The sequence below is a fragment of the Polistes fuscatus genome, unplaced genomic scaffold (genome assembly GCF_010416935.1).
Source record: "Polistes fuscatus isolate 324 unplaced genomic scaffold, CU_Pfus_HIC Scaffold1, whole genome shotgun sequence".
In the NCBI taxonomy this organism is placed as follows: Eukaryota; Metazoa; Arthropoda; class Insecta; order Hymenoptera; family Vespidae; genus Polistes; species Polistes fuscatus.
In genome coordinates, this window is record NW_025112997.1 from 19,443,336 (window position 1) to 19,462,748 (window position 19,413).

Below are 19,413 nucleotides of genomic sequence, written 5' to 3' on the forward strand. Positions count from 1 at the left end.
AATTTTAACATTGATCTTGATTTGATATAGAAGAAATAAGTTCAAAAATTATTTATTTTGTGAAGTGTTTATATTTTTCTTAGTAAACTTTTATTAATTATTATACTTTACGAATTGATTACAATTCTTCAATTTTTCTACTTGTGATTCCTTGCCTAATAAATCAATAGAAATTATCTTTCGAAATTTAAGATTAAGAAGATTTTATATATTACCATTATATATATAAATAATATGGATTAAAGCACTAATATATTTTATAATATGTTAATTACAATATTATATAAATATATATTCATATAAAATTAAGAAGGAACTATTAGTATTATTATAAAAATATACAAACATCAAATTCTTAATATTATGTGAAGTAAGAACAAAAAAACAATAGATATATTATAACAAATGAAGAAATAATTTTATATAGGCTACAAAATATTTATTGAAGAAAACAATATATATATATATTTATATTTTTAATAGTGTTATAAATATTTTAAATGCAAAAATACGTTTGTGCTTATATAATAATAATTATAAGTGATTTAAATTGATAAGGAGTAAATAATTGTAAATAAATAATTATAGTCAACGTTTTGGCACATATTATTACGAATATGATTAAATGTATATTTATTTTTTATTATAATTCTTATAGTAATTCCATTAAATAATAAAAGAAAAAACATTAAAGTAAACAATTTTAATAAAATATTTTTTTCTATCACCTATATGTATTGAAAAAAATTTATATTAAAATTGATGTTATTTTTATTAATAAAATAAAAACAAATATAGTATTAAAAATGATATAAAAAATAAATATTAATAACATATATATTTAGGATATAAATTAATTTATATGTAAATCGTATTCTCTTTGAATCAAATTAAAAACGAAATCATTAAATAAATGATCATATCTGTTGAGTAAACACTCATCTTATTGTCTCATTTATCTTATTTCTTTTTTATTTTTTTCGTTCATTATCTATATTTATTCTTTATAGTTTTAATCATTCTATATATGATGTATATAGGTATATGGGCACCGGTAAACACGCAGACGGCTCTTTCTCACGTTATCTTTGAGGTTATAGATAGACATTTTTTATAAAATAGATACATTTGTAAAGATGCAATAAGTGACAACTTACATGCATATAAATTAAACTTTACTTTTGATAATATCACTGATAAAAATATGCTTTTAATACAAATAAACAAAAATTTCCACTTTCTTTATCAGTCGAAGATAATTAAACTGTAACCATACAACAATGATGTCAGTTTATTGCAGATCTTGCATACTAAATGGTGCTTTTATTTAATTCTTATTAATATAATATATTCAAATAGTTCCATTTATTTTTAAACTGGAACAATAATTGTTATTAATTTATAATATAACTTAGTGATTTTGATATTAAACTTGTTAAAAAAGAAAAACATGTTTCGCTATTTTGCTCAAAGGAATACAATAGTAAATATTTTTAATAATCAACGACTGAAACAATTGTTAATACGATCTTACTCGAATAAGGTAATTATAAAAATTGAAAAAAGAAAAACATTTTTCAATTACATAATTGTACATAGGTTAGCAGTTTGTAAATATAGTATTCATTATCCCATATATATTTTATTTCAATGTTTATAGTAATTCATGATTTAAATAATATAATATAATCATTATTCGTAGAACTATATTAATTACTTTTAAAAATAATGTTATAGGATAATAATGAAGAGTTTAATCCGTATCTAGGATTACCGAAAAAGCCAATAGGAAATAAGAGAAAAGTAACAGTTAAATCATGGAACGATGATGAAGGAGTTAAACAATTGCTCGACGAATGTCTTATGAATTTACCGCAAAGAAGCGATGTAACAATAATTGGTGGAGGAGTAATAGGAAGTTCTATAGCTTATTGGTTGAAAAAACGCTTTCCGAAAGACTTTCATGTTGTCGTTATAGAGCAAGATCCTACGGTAAGTTATTAAGATAAAAGTAATCTTTCTCTACGCTGTTATCTGAAAATAATTTGTACAATATGCAAACAGTACTGCCATGCATCATCGGCTTTATCAGTAGGTGGTCTACGTCAACAATTTTCTCTCGAAGAAAACATTGAAATGTCTCTTTTCGGAGCAGAATTTATTAGAAATATAAATAATCATTTGGCCATTCAAGGAGAGTCTCCTGTCGACGTCCAATTTCAACCTTATGGTTATTTAATGCTAGCCACTGAATTGAGTGGTGAACAATTAATAGAAAATTCGAAAATACAAAATGCCCTGGGTGCAAAAAATGTCATTCTTTCTCCAAATAAATTGAAAGAAAAGTTCCCATGGTTAAATACAGATGGTATTTCAGTTGGTTGTTTTGGACTGGAAAAAGAAGGATGGTTTGATCCTTGGTCATTTCTCTGTGCTTTCAAGACAAAAGCAATGTCTTTAGGTGTTGAATATATTACTGCGAAAGCTATAGGTTTTGAATTTGACGAATATTTGCTTTCATCTGGCGATGACTCCACAACATGTAAAAATATAAAAAAAGTTAAAGTGAGTTTATGACTAATTAAACATTTTTTAAATAAACTCATTGCAATAAATTTTTGTATAATGTAAAACACTTTTTAGGTTGAACTTCCAAATGGTATTATTCAAACTATCAAATTTGCAGCTGTAGTCATTGCAGCTGGCGCATCTAGTCGAGAAATAGCAGAAAAGGCAGAGATTGGGCTCGGTCAAGGAATTTTAAGTGTTCCCTTACCCGTAGAACGAAGGTATGCTATATTATAGAAATATTTTGGAAAATATTGTATTTACATAGTTCTTATATTTTTTTCTTTAGGAAAAGGTATGTCTACTGTTTCCATTGTCCGGATGGACCTGGTTTAAATACTCCGCTTACAGTAGATCCTACTAATACTTATTTTAGGTAATATAATCTCATAAGTATGAAATACATATTATTATAAGAACGTAACTTTAACGATCATTTTCATTTTTAGGAGAGACGGTTTAGCCAATTCTTATATTTGTGGTCAACAACCGCAAGCTGATCAAGAACCTGATACAAGTAATTTGGATGTAGATCACAACTTTTTTGAATCTAGTGTTTGGCCCGTTCTTGCTAATAGAGTCAAAAGTTTTGAAAATCTGAAGGTTAAATTAAAAATTTTGTTTAACTATAAACCAAATCATAATGAAATATCAATGTAGTTGATTTTATGAAATATTTTCTATTATTTTTAGGTGAAATCTTCCTGGGCTGGATATTATGAATACAATACATTTGATCAGAACGGTATAATTGGTCGTCATCCTATCTATAGAAATATGTTTATAGCTACTGGTTTTAGTGGTCATGGAATACAGCAAGCACCTGCAGTAGGACGAGCAATATCAGAACTTATTTTAGATTCTCGATTTTGCACATTAGATTTATCAAGATTAGGATTTGAAAGATTTATAACATTAGAACCTATGAAAGAAGTTAATATCATTTGATCGTCCATGAAAACATAGTATGATTAAAACATAATCATGAAAGAATCATATAAAAAAAACATTATTATGATTATGTGTACAAATGTATATTATGTAATATTATACAATGATCGTATTATAAATGTATACAATATTATACATTTAACCAAATAAACAATTTTTTTCATAATTAAAACATTTTTGTTTCTTTTTTTGTAAATAAAGATAATACTTTATATTAATCCTTAAAACTGCAATAAAATTGTGTATTTGCCAAAAGTTGAATTTAGAGTGCAAAATCTGTGTACAATAAAATTTGTTTAATTCTATATCTATTAATAGATGAATAATTAATTACGTTATTTCAATATTTCCCTCTAAATCTATAGGTTTATAACGATTGGTATGCGTCAGTGGTGACGTATGTAAGTAATTACATATTTCAAATTTAAGAAAATAAAAACATTAGAAAATGGTGAATGAAGTAGGTGAATAGTGATTTACCTCAATAGTAACGTGTTATATAATAAATATCTAAACGATTTTATAATCATTTAATATTTCAAAATATATATGTAACTTTATTTTATAACCTCAACATTAAAAGTAAAAGTATTGTTATTGTAATTATGCAGGTAGTTGTTGATATTTGAAGAAAATAAAGGAATATAGTGTTTAAAGTTGTCAAGAAAAAAAAGATACAATGGTTTTATTTGTACGATATTTCCTATCATCAATTTCGCAGTCAACAAAATTAATACAAATTCGACATATGAGTGGCATGGCTATAACTGATACAGCAAAATCATTGCTTTATAAAGAATATGGTGATCCGGTAGATGTATTACAAGTCACTAATACCACAATAAATAAACCGGATGGATGTCAGGTATATTTAAATAAATAAAAAAGTATATATATATATGTATAATTTTGATTGCTATTTTATAACTTTAATATATATATTAATATAAATATTCTGTAAAGGTTGCAGTCAAGTGGTTGCTGGCACCTGTCAATCCAGCCGACATTAATACTATTCAAGGTAAATATCCAAGTAAACCTTCATTACCAGCTGTTCCAGGAAATGAAGGTGTAGGAGAGATAATAGATGTTGGTTCTAAAGTAACTAATTTATGCGTTGGGGATATGGTTGTTCCCAACGGTTCTAATTTGGGAACATGGAGAACGGATGCCATTTATGAATCGAAAGATTTGTTAAAGGTTGTTTTATTAGTTTCATTAAAATTATTTTTATTTAGTAGATTGTTATAAAAAAACCATGTTCAAATTTCAGATTCCTAAAGAAGTTGGAATTGTGGAAGCTAGTATGATGAACGTTAATCCATGTACTGCGTATAGAATGCTTAAAGATTTTGTATGTTTAAAACCCGGAGATACCGTTATACAAAATGGAGGTAATTCAGCAGTAGGACAACTGGTTATACAATTGTGTAAAATCTGGAATTATCGATCTGTTAATGTTGTTAGAGACAGACCAAATTTACAAGAATTGAAGGTATTAAGAAACATCTAGGAGATGTTAATTTGATTATTAATGTCATTTCTTATTATTTAGAATCTGTTAACATCTATGGGAGCGGATGAAGTATTAACTGAAAGTGAAATTAGAACGACTCAAATTTTTAAGAATAAAAAATTACCTCACCCTAAATTAGCACTTAACTGTATTTCGGGTCAAAGTGCTACAGATATTATGAGACACCTTGCGCACGGAGGTATAATGGTTACGTATGGTGGTATGTCGAGAGAACCAGTGACCATTCCACCTTCAGCTTTTATTTTTAAAGTAATACTTGATGTAACATCTAAATTATCTAAATGAAATTATATTTTTGTTTTCACACAATCTTATTAATTCTTTTATATATGATCATAGAATATAATTCTACAAGGATTTTGGATGACTGCATGGACCAAGGCAAATATGGAATCAAAAGAACGATTAGATATGTATGATGAATTATCAGCTTTCTTTAAAGATAAAAAATTACAAGCTCCGCCGCACAAACTTGTGCCTTTCTCTCAATATCAAGAAGCTATTATTAATGCACTCAATATCAGTGGCAAAACTGGAATTAAATACATTTTGGATATGACTAAGTGTTAAACTTAGTTATGATGGTTTATAAAAAAGCATTATTTGTGCATTTAATATATTTAGTATTATACGATATTGTATGATGGTCTTTTGGAGTTGAAAATATTATATTATTAAATGAGGTGCTAATTAAATTATATATGTATATTTATCTGTTAAGTGCACTGAAAAGAAATATGTAGGAATTATTTAGTTGGATAGTATTTTGATAAATTAGCCAGTTATTCGATCTCATCCAGTAAATCAAGTAGATCCATACTGCGTGCTGTTTTCTCCAATTCATTTTCATGAAAATCTGCATAAACGTTATCAAGCTTATTTTTATAGTCTTCGTTAATCTTTGTTTTTTCAACTTCTTGTTCTTTTTTCTCAAAGTTATTTTTATCAATATTACACTTATTTTTATTATTTGAAGTATCTTCTTCATTAGAAAATAAATTCAAAGTAAAAGGTCTTTCGTAAGTTTCTTCTGTTCCTAATTGAGTAGCCAACATTTCAAGCTCTGCTTTGGTGCCACAGTCTTTTAGGAAATTCGAATCGTGTTGCAATGGTTTTAATTTTTCTGTCATTCCATATGTAGAAGAGTATCTACAAATAATAAATGTTATTTAGAATTTTTTGCAGTCTTAAATAAAACTAAAATATTAATACGCTTACATATTTCTTCCTAATAATGTTTCACGTTCGCCAAAAAGTTGGAAGGAACCTCCGCAATTCTTATTGGGGTCTACATCTTTTATTTTTTGATTGCCTAATATATGTCTATTCTCTTCGTACTTTTCATCGTACTTTTGTGAAGTTAAATTAAAACTAGTATCTTCATTCTGTAGACCAAGTCTCAAAAGAATAGAAACCCTAACACGATATGGTTCTAATTCTTGAAGACAATCGTATCTCATTCTCCATACTTCATCGAAAGTTAAATCGCTATAAAACTGTAATACAAATATTTACAAAATTTTAATTAAACATTAAGTTCTAATGTGTTTTATTATATATAGATAAATTGGAAAAAAGGTTTGTTTACATCGATAACCATTTGATGGATCAACATGACGCATTCTTGTCCAGTTGAATTGCTAACCATATCGCGCATTGCATCGATATGATTTAACGTAAGAAGAATAACTTCTCTAGGACCAGTAACTACAGTCAATTGATATTTGACCATCATTGTCATTAAATCGAACAATTTATCCATGCTACTATTATCCAATTTCATGATAGAGGATAAAGCAGCGCATTCTAAAGTAGGACGCAATGAAGCGACAGCAATAACAGGGCCTTTTTTGAAGACCGATGAAAGTACTGTGGCATTGAGCAAAGCAGCAGTTACATCGTTTAATACTGTAATGTTAGAAGAAAGAAAAGAGTTCAAGAAATCAGTCAATTAAATCAATAATATAAAATAATGCAAAAAAGCAAGTGCTTAAGTGAATTTGTCATGAATATTGAATTTCATATAAAGGATGATAGGAACAGTGCGTACGATCTTTTTCGAATATTTCTGTTACTGGACTGGCCTTGCACGGTTTTGTCGACGTCGATTTTTTGAGCTTTCAGTCTTTGTTGTAAAACATACAGCATTTCTCCACCCATGTTTAAATAAAGTATCGGTGTTGCGTGCATTGACATTTTTATTTAAAATTATTCAAATATTTCGCATTAAATTGTTACGTACTCAATAGTATCTGTTATGCTAGAATCAATTCATACGTAACCTTGTCAACGATTTCATAAATATATATATATATGAAGCAATATGAAATCAACCAATGAGCGATCACCAAGAATGCATACGTCATTACGTCAATAGCCGCGCGCAATTTCAAATAGATAAATTAGTACTATAAAATTATTTAAAAAAATCACAGTAATTAACTAATCTATGTACAACTATTATTACAATTTTTATCTACGATTATTATAAGTGCTATTTTACATCAATAATTGCAAATAATGTTATATGTATATTAAATAAAATTTAATATAAAGAGAAAAATTTGTTTAAAGAAATAAATGAACTATATTAAATTATTCATCTAAGATGTTAAGATAATATTATTAATAAAAATGATGTTAAACTATCATTTATTGGAGCTTTAAAGTAAGCAACTACTACTAGCGACATCATGAAATTAAGACTATCATCTGTGGTATGGAATGTTTTATCTTCTGCAGAAGTTAAGCTTCCTTGATTGTTAGCTACCCGTTGATGGTAGAGGTGCTATTTCTAGAGCTCTCTATACAGATTTTTTTTTGCATCCAGTAGATACTCTTATATCACAAGTTAATGAGATAGATTTAATGATATACCGACTAATGTACCTAACAAGTTAAAATGTTCAGTTTCTGATATGAAATATAGTACAAATATGGGCTCAATTTTAAGTAGTTGTACAATATTGTATCGCAGAACGTAGCTGTGTGCAATGTTTTAAAATAATTTTATTAAAACTTTCCAGTGTGTGTCAACATAAAGCCATATATATATATATATACACACACACATTATACGTACACACACATAGATATATACAAATAATATATACATATATATATACTTAATACTGTGATAGTCATAACTGTATGAAAAAAAAAAAAAGAAAAAACAAATAATCGTTTAATCTTATAAATTTACAAGAAATTAATTATTATTAATAATGTTTGAGTGGGCATATGATGGTGTTAACAGTTCAATACCAAGGAATGTTGGTCCAGAATGTGCATATTACTTAAGTACAAACAGAAAATTAATTGAAACAGCTTTTGTATCTATATTCATTATATCATTTTGGGTATGGGGTTTTAAGAAAATAACATTACCAAAAAGATTACCATATGTTAATCAAGATAGACTCGGTAAAAAAGTTTTATTAATTATCATGTCTATGGTTCTGGGTGTAGAAATCGGTTTCAAATTTACAAGTCGTACCATCATTTATTTGTTAAATCCTTGCCACGTTACCACTGCTATACAGGTAAATATTTTTATTTTATTTTACATTGTTTCATTTTATTTGAACATTTTTTTTTATTTATTTATCTTGTGTATTTTTTGTTTACACAGTTGTATCTACTAGCAGCCGAACCAAGTCCTACGGTAACTAGTATTTTTCGAATACATCTCAACCTTATGAATGGTCCCGTACTGGCATTTTTATTCCCGGAAACAGAATCTCGAAGAGTAAATAATAATAATAATTATTAATATTTTTAATTTTAAATGAAAGAAAAATCCAAATATAAAAAAATGTAAATTAATCTTTTAGATATTTCCAGATAAAGCGGTATATTATATTCAACATGGTTTAATGTTAGTAATACCATATTACTTATTAAGAATTGGAGGTAACGGTTAACAAAATTCCTTATCATATATTATTATTTATTTTTTAATAGATTTGTTTATATATAACGTTTTTTTTTCCTTTCTTTTTTTACAGGAGTATACAACATTGAACCTTTGTCGGATTTGAACTGGTCGATTTTAAGTTACGGTTTTAATTTGGCGTACCACTTCTGGATTTTGCAACTTATTGCTTTGGTATGATATATTCTATTTTATTTTTATAATTTATACTTTATACATAATTATTATCGTCATTAATAGTGTGTTTTTAAATGTTTTATACAGCCCACACAAGTGAATCTCAGCCATATGTTATGTTCAGCAGTCTTAGATCCATTTGAGGGACAAAACTATAGAATGGGTGCATTTATGCATCAGGGATTATTGTGCCCTCTTTTGTCTAAATTATTATGCTATTTATACGATTACCTGTTGACTAAATGTCCCTTAACTAAAGTTAAATCATCTCTTGAAGTTGCGTTGCCAAGGAGAAAATATGAAGATAATAATAAGAAAGTGTCAAATAAATTAGAAAATGGGCATACTCATTTAGAGTAATTGGATCTTTGAAACTTAACGAAGTTCATATAAACGACTCTTTTGTTATAACAAAGTAAGTATTTCAAATATTTCCAATAATATAAAAATACTATTATAATTTGTAATAATATCCAGAGTGTTATGTAACTAGTGATATAAGAGAATTAAGGGGGTGCACGCATACTCAAGAAATTTTCAAACTTATTTTTCTTTTTTTCAAAACAAAGCTCTAATAGTTTCTCATGTAGAATTATTCCCTGTACACTTGTATTACTAATAACAGAACATCCTGTATAAATTTACAATACTAACATTTATTTAATTACATTTATTTTTCAGGATAATATTTCCTGATCATGTAACAATTGGTGATAACAAATGATCTTTGTGTAATCCTAGTGATACACGATGTATATGTATTTAAGTAGCATGCCTATTACTTTTTTAAATACCCATATTTGTTTAAAGTACTTATGAAGAACTATACATAAATGCTAGTCATAGTAGAGATTAATTAATGAAAAAAGAGTATGGCAGCAATAAAGGTAGATAATACGTTAGTGTTTCAAGAGCTTTTTTATAATTATAGCATTATCGGTGACACAAAAAGAAAATTTACACATTAAAATATTTCTATATTAAATATAAATAAATAAATTACTTCTTTTATTTTTTTTTTTTTTATATAGCAAAGATGTTTTATTAGAAGGAACACTGTAAATGAAGCAAATTGATATTGTATAAAGAACTACGTCGAATATTAACAGTACTATAAAGTATAACTATACACACACACATCTATATACATATATATATATAAATAACAGAAAGACACAATGTCTTTTTAAAAGATCTTCTATTTTTATGACAGCTTGTTCTATAATGTGATTAATTATTTTACACAATTTATTTACATTTTAACATTCAGGTTTTAACGGTATATATATACATATATATATTATAAAGAACGATAATGTGTAGTGGCACGATTATACTCAAAGAAAACTAAGATCTGTTAACGAAATTCTCAAAATATATATAAATGCACTTTTATGGCCTGAATTTCTTATGACGGCCTCTAAAATGTACTCCTGTTAGAGAGAGATGCAAATGTGATTAGATAATGTGTGTTTATATATTATATTTTATATTTTAAATTACACTTTTTTTAGTGCACTATTTAGTAAGATAGAAAATAAATAGGATACCTATAACAAAAACAAGAACTAAACTAATAATGTCAAAGATAAGCCTTCTGGGTGTTATATAAATAGAATAAAAACAGACACATAATGGGAAATTATTAGTAATTATATACTATATAAATGTGTAAAGATAAAATAAACTGATTCAGTGGGGATGATCGCTGTATTATTATATTTTTTTCTATAATTGTTTTTATTATTATAACAAAATAGTCTTTACTTAAATATTAAAGCCTACGTTTATAATAGATTTAATTATTTGATTTTTTAATCTAATTGTTTTATTTCTTTTGCTTCTTTTTCCTTATACTTCGTTTCTTTGACTACTTTGAAAACTGATCTGACGAGGCACTGTTGTAACAGTGGATATATATCTTTATTAGCTTGTTTTATAACTTCTATAGCATTAATAACGTTTTCCATATTTAAATTTCCAACCAAGAAAAGTTCTGAAATTTGTTCAAGTTGGGGAAGAAACGCTTGCATTATAATGCCATGATTTCCAGAAGTTGAGGAATTTTTACTACAATATAACTCTTCACTATCCGTTGGATCAAGAAGTAGTAGATTGTCATAGATAGCCTATCAAAATAATGTCATTTAATATCTTGTCGTTAGATAAGGTTTTGTGTGCTTGTATTAAAGATCTTTTAAAGACTGAGATTCCAACATAGAGTTATATATAATTATTAAGATTATATGTGATAAGTACTCGACTTCACACAAGATGCAAAGTAATATTAAAATAAACTGTAAATAAATTTACCATGGAAGATGCTGTAACCAAACCAAACATTGGAACGCCTGCGTTAGCCAATGCTACACTAGCTACAGTTATAGCGGCTGCTAATGATGAACCATCGTTATCTAAAACTGTTGTATAAACATCTACTTGAAAGTTAGGAAACTCGTGCTGAAAAAATATAGAGATAAATATTAAGCGTAGGGCTTATCATATAAAATAAAAAAAGAAAATATCTTTTTTCTAAGAATAAATAAACATATGATTACCAAACAAACCGCTGGCTCCAAAGCTCTTTTAAGAATCAAACTATATTCTTTCTCCTCCGCATCTTGTTGATGTATTTTTCTTTTTTTACAAGAGAATGGCGCAAACTTGAATTCACAAAACAATTCACCGTGCGTACTGTATTCATTCCTATTATGAATTTCTCTGGGATCATAGACAGAGCATACAACTTTAGTATCACCCATTTCAATATATGCAGAACCTTTTGCTTGACTAATTATTCCTGTTTTTAAAACTGTTAAAGATAATACGATATAAATATTAGAGTATATCATACTTGTTAAATTAATAAATTTTTATTGTATACAAGATAATATTTTGTTTTATATTTAAACTTACATATTTCCCTCCGTTTGTTATGCGCACGACCATCCTTCCTTATAGAAATATTACTTTCTGTATATTTTTCTTCGCTATTAGGATTAGAATAGATATTATATGATACAGATACTTCTGGACCATTAATTCGTTTATGATCTGTCGGCATTTTCAATTATTTATGTTTTATCTTTTATAAAATACAAATAAAAATATATTTAACTCGGTAAAAGAGGTTATATTTTCATGACTACATGCTTAGAGATACGGCCACATTTTACTTTCAGTGGAGGCTTCAAATTTGCCCTTTAAAATGATATTAAGATGAGTTTAGCAAAGATTATCTTATTCCGTGACGATTATCTTAAAACGTTATAATTTTTACTCAAGACGATTTTTATATAATCGCTAAGCTTAGAATCGTACTAATTTATATTCAATAATTTCATATATAATAGTTTAGAAAAAAGTGTAACTTTTTTATCAAATTTTAATGTAATTCTTAATTGCATGAACGAGAATATATATTCTACTCTTTATTGCTATATTTTTGTATAATCAATTAAACTGTTAATTTCAGATAAATTAATTTTTATTAACGTTGTTAACAATTTTTTATTTGAAGCGTGTGCAACTTTAGCGACAAGTATGGACAAAATCTGAACTAAAAATGCAACAGGAGAACAGTAGAATTCCCACTATGCAATTTTATTCATTTAAATGCTGATTATTAAAATCTACAATTAGAACTGAAAAATAACAAAAATTATAATATAATTCTTTATATAAAATAATGAAAACAAATATAAATTCGGCTCGACAATATTTGCCTCTAGCTAATGTAATTTACTGATTGTACATTGCAATACGTTGTAGCAGATAAAATAACTTTATATAAACATGTTTTATAAACGATTGAACAAAAATTTTTTTTAATTTTTTTATATAAATATACAAAATATACTTTTTATAAACTATATTAAATTATTTAGTTTTATTCTTGTAAATCTGATATTACCTTTGTTAAAAATTTTTTTATCGCAGGATAGTACTCTCCTGCAAGATAAATAGCATCCTAGAAAATATATTTAATATCGTAATGAACAAATACAAAAAAATAAAATATGAAAAACAAAAATCTAAGAATTATTTTTACCTCTTTAGTTATTATTTCGAAGCTATTAAGAAGCTCTTTGGGGATGGTATATTTATAAGGAAGGATGGCATAATGATTACTAATATTTAATTGAGTATGGAAATCGAATTTTCCAAAATCATCTATAGTTGGCCTATTACAAAGATAATGATTTTCGCTGCTAAAAGCCTATATGAATAATTTTTATTGAATTATGTATTAATAATATTAAATAATATGTATATTAATCTATTTTCTAAATATTACGTACCTTATCATACCATAAAGCTCCTGCTATATCTGTAACATAAGCAGATATCGTCTCAATATTTTTATTAAATGATTTTATACTTTGTTCTCCTAATACTTCACACCTTTTCAAATATCTATAAAAATAATAATTAAAGTAATATATTTTCTTATATAAACGAGTATTTATATTTCATTAATATAATAATTACCTTAATATCAAGGAACAAATTCTGTTGACGATCGCACAATTGCTAGATACAAATGCTCCATAAGTTAGAGCAACAGGAGTTACAGCCCATAATGATATGTTATTACTACGAGATTCTAATTCAAAAACCTGATTAAAAATAAATAAATGTAATTATGATAATTTCAAAATAATACGAAAAATAAATAAAATGTATTTAATGCGTTACGTACCACTTCATAAAATGTAAGACTTTCGGATAGAAGTAAAATATTGTATGAGTGCGCATTTAAACCAGATACTATAAGATTTTTCGAAAAATTGATAAGAATAGGAATGGTATCAGTTATTTTACTTATTGGTTTTTGTCTTAAAAACGGTGCTGGTACTTTTTGACTACATTCGTCGAATCCTTCATTAACGAACTAAAAAAAAAATATGTTTTTTATTTATTACATATTTAATAATCGATTATTTGTATATAATATTTGTTAAATTTGTACGTACTATATTTGTGATAAGAATCCTTAAGGTTTCGATAATTTTGCATTTGTCGGTAATCGATGATTCGTAAAACATATTTTTTATATACGGTAATATTGCTTGTTGTTCTTCTGTAATAAAAATGAGATATAAATTAATTAGTATTGCTGATGTTTTTTAAAAGAAGAAAGAATAGTATTAAAAAATAGTTTTATACAAATCGTACATTACCAGTTATAGATATGATTGTCATCCATTGTAATATTTCTAATATTTTACTAAAATGTTCTCTACTATTTAAATACAAATATTCTTCGATAAAAAGATTAACAACAAGTATACCTTGCTGCATATATTTACAAAATTGAACAGTCATATCAAGTAATGTTTCCATTTCTATTTCAGAAAAGTTACCTCTTTCTAATATAAATGCTGTAACAATATTACATTTTTAACAAATTCAATCCAACATATAATACTTATATGTACATACATATTTCATACCTCTTCTAAGCGTATTATAAAGATTGTAGGAAAATCTAATTTGAAAGTTAAAATCAGCATATGTGAGAAGATGATAACCAACTGTATTAACTAACAAAGATATTGCGTTACAAGGTAGTTCAATACTGAAGTGATGTCGTCCTAAGTCATCAATGCTGTAATATTAATAATATTAATAAATTATTAAAACTTTAAATTATACAAGTGTAACTTACGTATATACATCAAAAATAGATTTAGCATCTTTATCTTTAAAGATACTTGAACCAATATGAAAATATCCAACAGACGGTAAAAGTAATTTATTCTTTTTCTTAGGAACCTTAAAAAAATATATATGTATATATGGAGACATAGTCAAAATTATATTATAGAATTGAAAAACAACGATATACTTTGGAAATATTCCACATATAATTTTCTTGTATTTTATCGATGCTTTGTTGTATTTCTAAACGATTTTTAGCATCTTTTAATGCTACTCGTAATACTTCTGGTATTGGTCTCCAAATACTTTCTATATTCATTGTTTCAATGTTTTCTGGCACTAATTCAGGCTTATAAGTTTTAAATAAGCTGTAAAAAAAAAGATAAAAATTGATTCTTGTTAAATTGTTCATTCTTTTATCATAGATGACGATTCTAAATACATACAAAAGTAGAGCACTAGTATATTTATTTCGAAGAGCCCGTCTCTTATGTATAGATAATATTCTACAAATATTTCTACGCGTTACATCTTCTGGTTTTGTTATTGTGTATATAACTTGTGCTAAATGCTTCTCCTTTAATAAAATACATCTTATAAGCATAACGTATTTATAAGAGAATAATTTATCAAATATAAATGATTATTGTTAAATAATAAAAGCTATAACACAATACCAATTTTTCTTTCTTCATTAACCAATAGAAAAATACTTCGTAGAACATGCTAATGATTTTTTTATCCGCAAGACAATATTCCCACAAACCTGAAAAAGTATACGGATTATATCATAAACTTTTAATTCGATAAATATTAATTTATATTTCAGCATACCGATGATCCATTGTATAGTTATCATTGCTACTGTGACTTGTAAGTCCTGCAATGACGATAAAAGCCATGTTATCATTAGCTTCAGTGATTTATTTGATATTTTATATATTGGTACTAGACATTTGATTAATAAAATGTTTTTTACTGCACCTAAAAGAAATAAATATAATAACAAATATAAATAATGTGTGATATAATATAAACATATGGAGAATATTTAATATATGTATAAATATATAAATATAACTATAACTCTCTTAATACAAACCAAAATTAATGTGCGTGATAATATATATCAATTGATCAATATCTTCATCTGGTAATCCTTTGGTTACAGCTCTATGTTGTAATGCTTTGATACCGATATCGAATCCATTAAAAGATTTTCCTTTTGCTAAAATAATCCTAGGATGTATATGTTCTTATATGCGTATATATATATATATATATATTACTTGTCTTAAGATTTTAAAAGATTATTTATATTTTGTTATAAAATACGAATCATGTATGAAAATTAACGATATATTGTAATTTTAATTAATACATCATATCAAATATGTTATATTTATATTCGTAATTATATTGCTTACTTTCATATAAGACTGGATGTTATGTTAATTTATACACAAGATTTTGTTAAAAAACATTTCTCTCTCGTGACATATTTTTATTATCCAAATCATAATTTCACATCTTTTTTTCAGCTGATATATCATTCGCTTACCTTTCAATGAATTTAAAAACTTAGAACTTAACTTAGCATCCTCCAAATCGTTTTCCATTCTTATAAGAACCCGCGCTACAATTTTTCAACCTAATATCAAAACCTTGCACAGACGCATAAGTATTTGACATGAAACACAATTAAATAAGAACGAATATCTATGATAAAGAATTTGTTAGTTACAAATATCAACGCTATAGCGTTACTGTTGAATTTCATCCTCGTTATCATTGGATTTATATTTACGAAATGAAATCATAGATGGCATGACACTCTCTCTTTTCGTATAATTCAAATTCAAATAATTAGGATATTATATATTTCGTCGAATCGAATAAATCAAATAATAAAGAAAAAAGAGATAGCGAAAAAAAAATAATTTGATTAATTGATTATTATAAATCGTATATGTAAAGTGTTGTAAAGTCATGAAGATAAAATAAAAGTTGAATCCAAAATATTACTAGAGTACATTAAAATATTCGATATACTTTAAATGATTGTTAAATAATCGAAAGAAATGTATATTGTTGTTAAAAAACGCAGAGTATATATTCGGTGCACTGTCCTCTTCGAAATCTTCCGTTAGACTGGCACCATTGTCCTTTATCAAAGTTCTTTTATTAAATGTTGTTTATGTGCCCTTCCGAACGTTACGCATGTGTAGAAAGGGAATAATGCATCTAATAAATAAAATTCAAGATTATACGCTCTGATTTGAGGATTTTTATCATTTTTATGTAATTATTTAACCGCTTCTGCGCATTGATGACTCCGGGGATAAAATTTTCTTGTATTATAAGTAGAGTGTATTAGAATATTAAAATAATTGTTAATTAATCGAAAAAAATATGTATTGTAATTTAGAAGCACTGAGTATATGTTCGGAGCACCGTCCTCTTCGAAATCTACCGTTGAAATGGATCATTGTCCCCTGCGAAAGTACTTTTATTAAATGTTGTTTATATGACTTTCCGAAAGATGCGCATGTTTATAATGAGAATAATATTCGTAATAAATAGAATTTCCTCTTTCGTAAAGTCATATAAACAAAAATAAATAAAAGAAACTTTAAATCCATTTCATAAAGGACAACGAGCCAATCTAACGGGGGATTTCGAAGAGAAATATACGGTTTAACGTAGTTTACTAATTTTTAGGATTATTTAAATTAAAAAATCAAATATTTCCCCTGTTTTTACAGTAATATCATTATGTACGATTTTAAGATACGAACATTTGTTATATATTATTTTCGTATTTGTTTAATTCAGTTGTTATAAACAAGGCTTTCAACTTAAACTCATTAAGTATGTAATTAAAAAAATCTAGTAAGCGTAAATGTGTACGATTTTAAGAGACACTAACTGTATATTTCATGTAAATTAATATTTATACATAATTTAGAAGTCATCTTAGAATAAAAATATCAAAAATCGTTATAATATTAACATTTGTATTTGTAACTGTCGAGAAATAACTTATTCTTATTCTTTTATTGTAGTTTTGTTCTTTTCTTTTGTTTCTTTTTGTTGTAGCAAGGATATAATTAAAAAAGAAAAAGAAAAATGTGTCGAAAAAGATTAATGTGATAATATACGATTTTTATTTTTGTTATTATAAGCTATTTCACATCCGTATAACGAGTACAATCGTTGCATTAAACGATTCTTTGTTTCACATGTACAATCTTGAATAATTTCTCTATGATATCATTATTGTTTATTGCTAAAGAGGTGTATATGCGATAATTACAGAATTCGTGTTAATTAAATATATTGATATAATATCACATATCGCTGTAACGAGATAATAATCTACGAAAATCAAGCAAGCATACCTTTAATAGTTTTATTTATTTATCTTTTTCTTTTTTTTTTTTTTATATATATATATATATTTTTATTTTTTTTCGTTTTAATATTTTATATTGTGCGAATAATACGATGTATCAAGCCTTTTTTTTTTTTGTTTTTCAAACTATTCCGGATGTGTGTCATATAATTTGTCTTCTTTTTAAGAAGTATAATATTTAATATATTGCAGTCAATCGCGCACCGACGTATTTCCGTTGTCTCTTTACTAATTTGATTTTTGCAAGAAAGAAAGAAAAAAAGAATTAAATAAGAAAAACAAAAAGAACACCCGTATACATAGGTTGCATTCGGTATAATTTTATTTTTATTTTTGTTTTCTTAATATCGACTGGATTATAACTGATTTCTTTCACGGATGGAAAAAAAACATGATCGACAAATAATTAACATTTGCGTTTGTGCAAAAACTTGCGCTTTATTGGACGATCAAGCAAGCAAGCAAGCAAGCAAGCAACTTGTTAAATGATGCAACATTTTCTTCTAGAAATTTTCTTTTGTTTTTATCTTCAAAAAGAATGAAGTTATAATCCGTTCTGGTTACCGTATACAATCCTGTCTATAATCTTGAAATAATCTCATGAAGAAGTTTAAAATTATAATTTAGTTAGGACGAAAATTGGATTATGTAAAAAGTCATACATAAAAGAAATACTTAAAAAAAAAAAAAAAATTACCTCCAGAAAGAAAAGAAATAGCAAATATTAAATATCGTCTGTAGTGTGAATAATATAAATAAAATATTATTATCTATATATATCCAGCATGTGTATGTTCTTTAGTAAAGTTCGACCAGACTATATAAATTCCGCAGTGTCTTAAATTGTATAGGAAAATATTAAATGCGGTAGAAGCAGTTCAGTCTCATTTTGTACATTTGGTCTATTTATGATTATAACGAAATTGTTTTTTTTTTTCTTCTTTTTCTTTTCTCGAATATATTTATAATTGATTATGTATTTAATAACGGAGCGTTTTCTTTTTCTTTTTTTTTTTTCTTTTTTTAAAAAAAGGAACTCTTGTATTAAGAAAAAAATATAAAGGAGACAAATTCTATTTAATGTACTTTGTGCACAAATTAATCGGATTTTTTTTCTTTTTTATATTAAAATCATTGAAATAAAAAAAAAAAAAGAATAATAATAAT

At 26.0% G+C, this 19,413-nt stretch overlaps 6 protein-coding genes across 15 annotated transcripts; 3 read left to right on the forward strand and 3 right to left on the reverse strand.

The window, feature by feature from the left end:
• Positions 1–1,025: 1,025 nt before the first annotated feature.
• LOC122513403 (FAD-dependent oxidoreductase domain-containing protein 1) lies at positions 1,026–3,626 on the forward strand. 3 transcript variants are annotated; one of them, XM_043629742.1, is made up of 7 exons: positions 1,026–1,543; positions 1,738–1,992; positions 2,065–2,565; positions 2,644–2,789; positions 2,858–2,944; positions 3,018–3,171; positions 3,262–3,626. In XM_043629742.1, exons 1-7 carry the CDS (start codon positions 1,451–1,453, stop codon positions 3,514–3,516), a joined length of 1,491 nt encoding a protein of 496 aa, XP_043485677.1. In that variant the 5' UTR covers positions 1,026–1,450; the 3' UTR covers positions 3,517–3,626. The 3 variants fall into 3 exon arrangements, with proteins under 3 accessions (XP_043485677.1, XP_043485683.1, XP_043485691.1); XM_043629748.1 differs by having other exon boundaries at positions 1,452–1,543; positions 1,769–1,992; positions 2,093–2,565; XM_043629756.1 differs by having other exon boundaries at positions 1,452–1,543; positions 1,769–1,992; positions 2,096–2,565.
• Positions 3,627–3,856: 230 nt separating this feature from the next.
• LOC122516895 (enoyl-[acyl-carrier-protein] reductase, mitochondrial-like) lies at positions 3,857–5,751 on the forward strand. 3 transcript variants are annotated; one of them, XM_043635117.1, is made up of 6 exons: positions 3,857–3,920; positions 4,131–4,384; positions 4,483–4,719; positions 4,793–5,014; positions 5,075–5,305; positions 5,396–5,751. In XM_043635117.1, the coding sequence occupies exons 2-6, from the start codon at positions 4,199–4,201 to the stop codon at positions 5,624–5,626; spliced, it is 1,107 nt and encodes a 368-aa protein (XP_043491052.1). In that variant the 5' UTR covers positions 3,857–3,920; positions 4,131–4,198; the 3' UTR covers positions 5,627–5,751. The 3 variants fall into 3 exon arrangements, with proteins under 3 accessions (XP_043491052.1, XP_043491043.1, XP_043491033.1); XM_043635108.1 differs by having other exon boundaries at positions 3,885–3,979; XM_043635098.1 differs by having other exon boundaries at positions 3,888–3,983.
• Positions 5,656–7,390, reverse strand: LOC122516910 (protein OSCP1). Its single transcript, XM_043635128.1, has 4 exons — positions 7,141–7,390; positions 6,645–6,964; positions 6,275–6,552; positions 5,656–6,205 (listed from the first exon to the last, which is right to left on the reverse strand). Exons 1-4 carry the CDS (start codon positions 7,250–7,252, stop codon positions 5,839–5,841), a joined length of 1,077 nt encoding a protein of 358 aa, XP_043491063.1. The 5' UTR covers positions 7,253–7,390; the 3' UTR covers positions 5,656–5,838.
• An 820-nt stretch (positions 7,391–8,210) lies between these two features.
• Positions 8,211–10,273, forward strand: LOC122516611 (transmembrane protein 164). The gene is made up of 6 exons (XM_043634560.1): positions 8,211–8,598; positions 8,688–8,804; positions 8,890–8,968; positions 9,064–9,164; positions 9,255–9,582; positions 9,849–10,273. Exons 1-5 carry the CDS (start codon positions 8,281–8,283, stop codon positions 9,525–9,527), a joined length of 888 nt encoding a protein of 295 aa, XP_043490495.1. The 5' UTR covers positions 8,211–8,280; the 3' UTR covers positions 9,528–9,582; positions 9,849–10,273.
• Positions 10,274–10,954: 681 nt separating this feature from the next.
• Positions 10,955–12,482, reverse strand: LOC122516646 (exosome complex component MTR3-like). The gene is made up of 4 exons (XM_043634628.1): positions 12,084–12,482; positions 11,726–11,979; positions 11,481–11,627; positions 10,955–11,296 (listed from the first exon to the last, which is right to left on the reverse strand). The coding sequence occupies exons 1-4, from the start codon at positions 12,229–12,231 to the stop codon at positions 10,982–10,984; spliced, it is 864 nt and encodes a 287-aa protein (XP_043490563.1). The 5' UTR covers positions 12,232–12,482; the 3' UTR covers positions 10,955–10,981.
• A 154-nt stretch (positions 12,483–12,636) lies between these two features.
• Positions 12,637–16,504, reverse strand: LOC122516616 (centromere protein I-like). 6 transcript variants are annotated; one of them, XM_043634581.1, is made up of 16 exons: positions 16,393–16,504; positions 15,934–16,059; positions 15,666–15,815; positions 15,509–15,597; positions 15,278–15,408; positions 15,019–15,199; positions 14,839–14,945; positions 14,624–14,778; positions 14,351–14,551; positions 14,144–14,250; positions 13,870–14,061; positions 13,659–13,786; positions 13,469–13,583; positions 13,219–13,386; positions 13,081–13,137; positions 12,637–12,811 (listed from the first exon to the last, which is right to left on the reverse strand). In XM_043634581.1, exons 1-16 carry the CDS (start codon positions 16,448–16,450, stop codon positions 12,806–12,808), a joined length of 1,971 nt encoding a protein of 656 aa, XP_043490516.1. In that variant the 5' UTR covers positions 16,451–16,504; the 3' UTR covers positions 12,637–12,805. The 6 variants fall into 6 exon arrangements, with proteins under 6 accessions (XP_043490516.1, XP_043490510.1, XP_043490534.1 ...); XM_043634575.1 differs by lacking the exon at positions 12,637–12,811 and having other exon boundaries at positions 12,869–13,137; XM_043634599.1 differs by lacking the exon at positions 12,637–12,811 and having other exon boundaries at positions 12,869–13,137; positions 15,934–16,070; positions 16,393–16,483.
• Between the last annotated feature and the right edge of the window lie 2,909 nt (positions 16,505–19,413).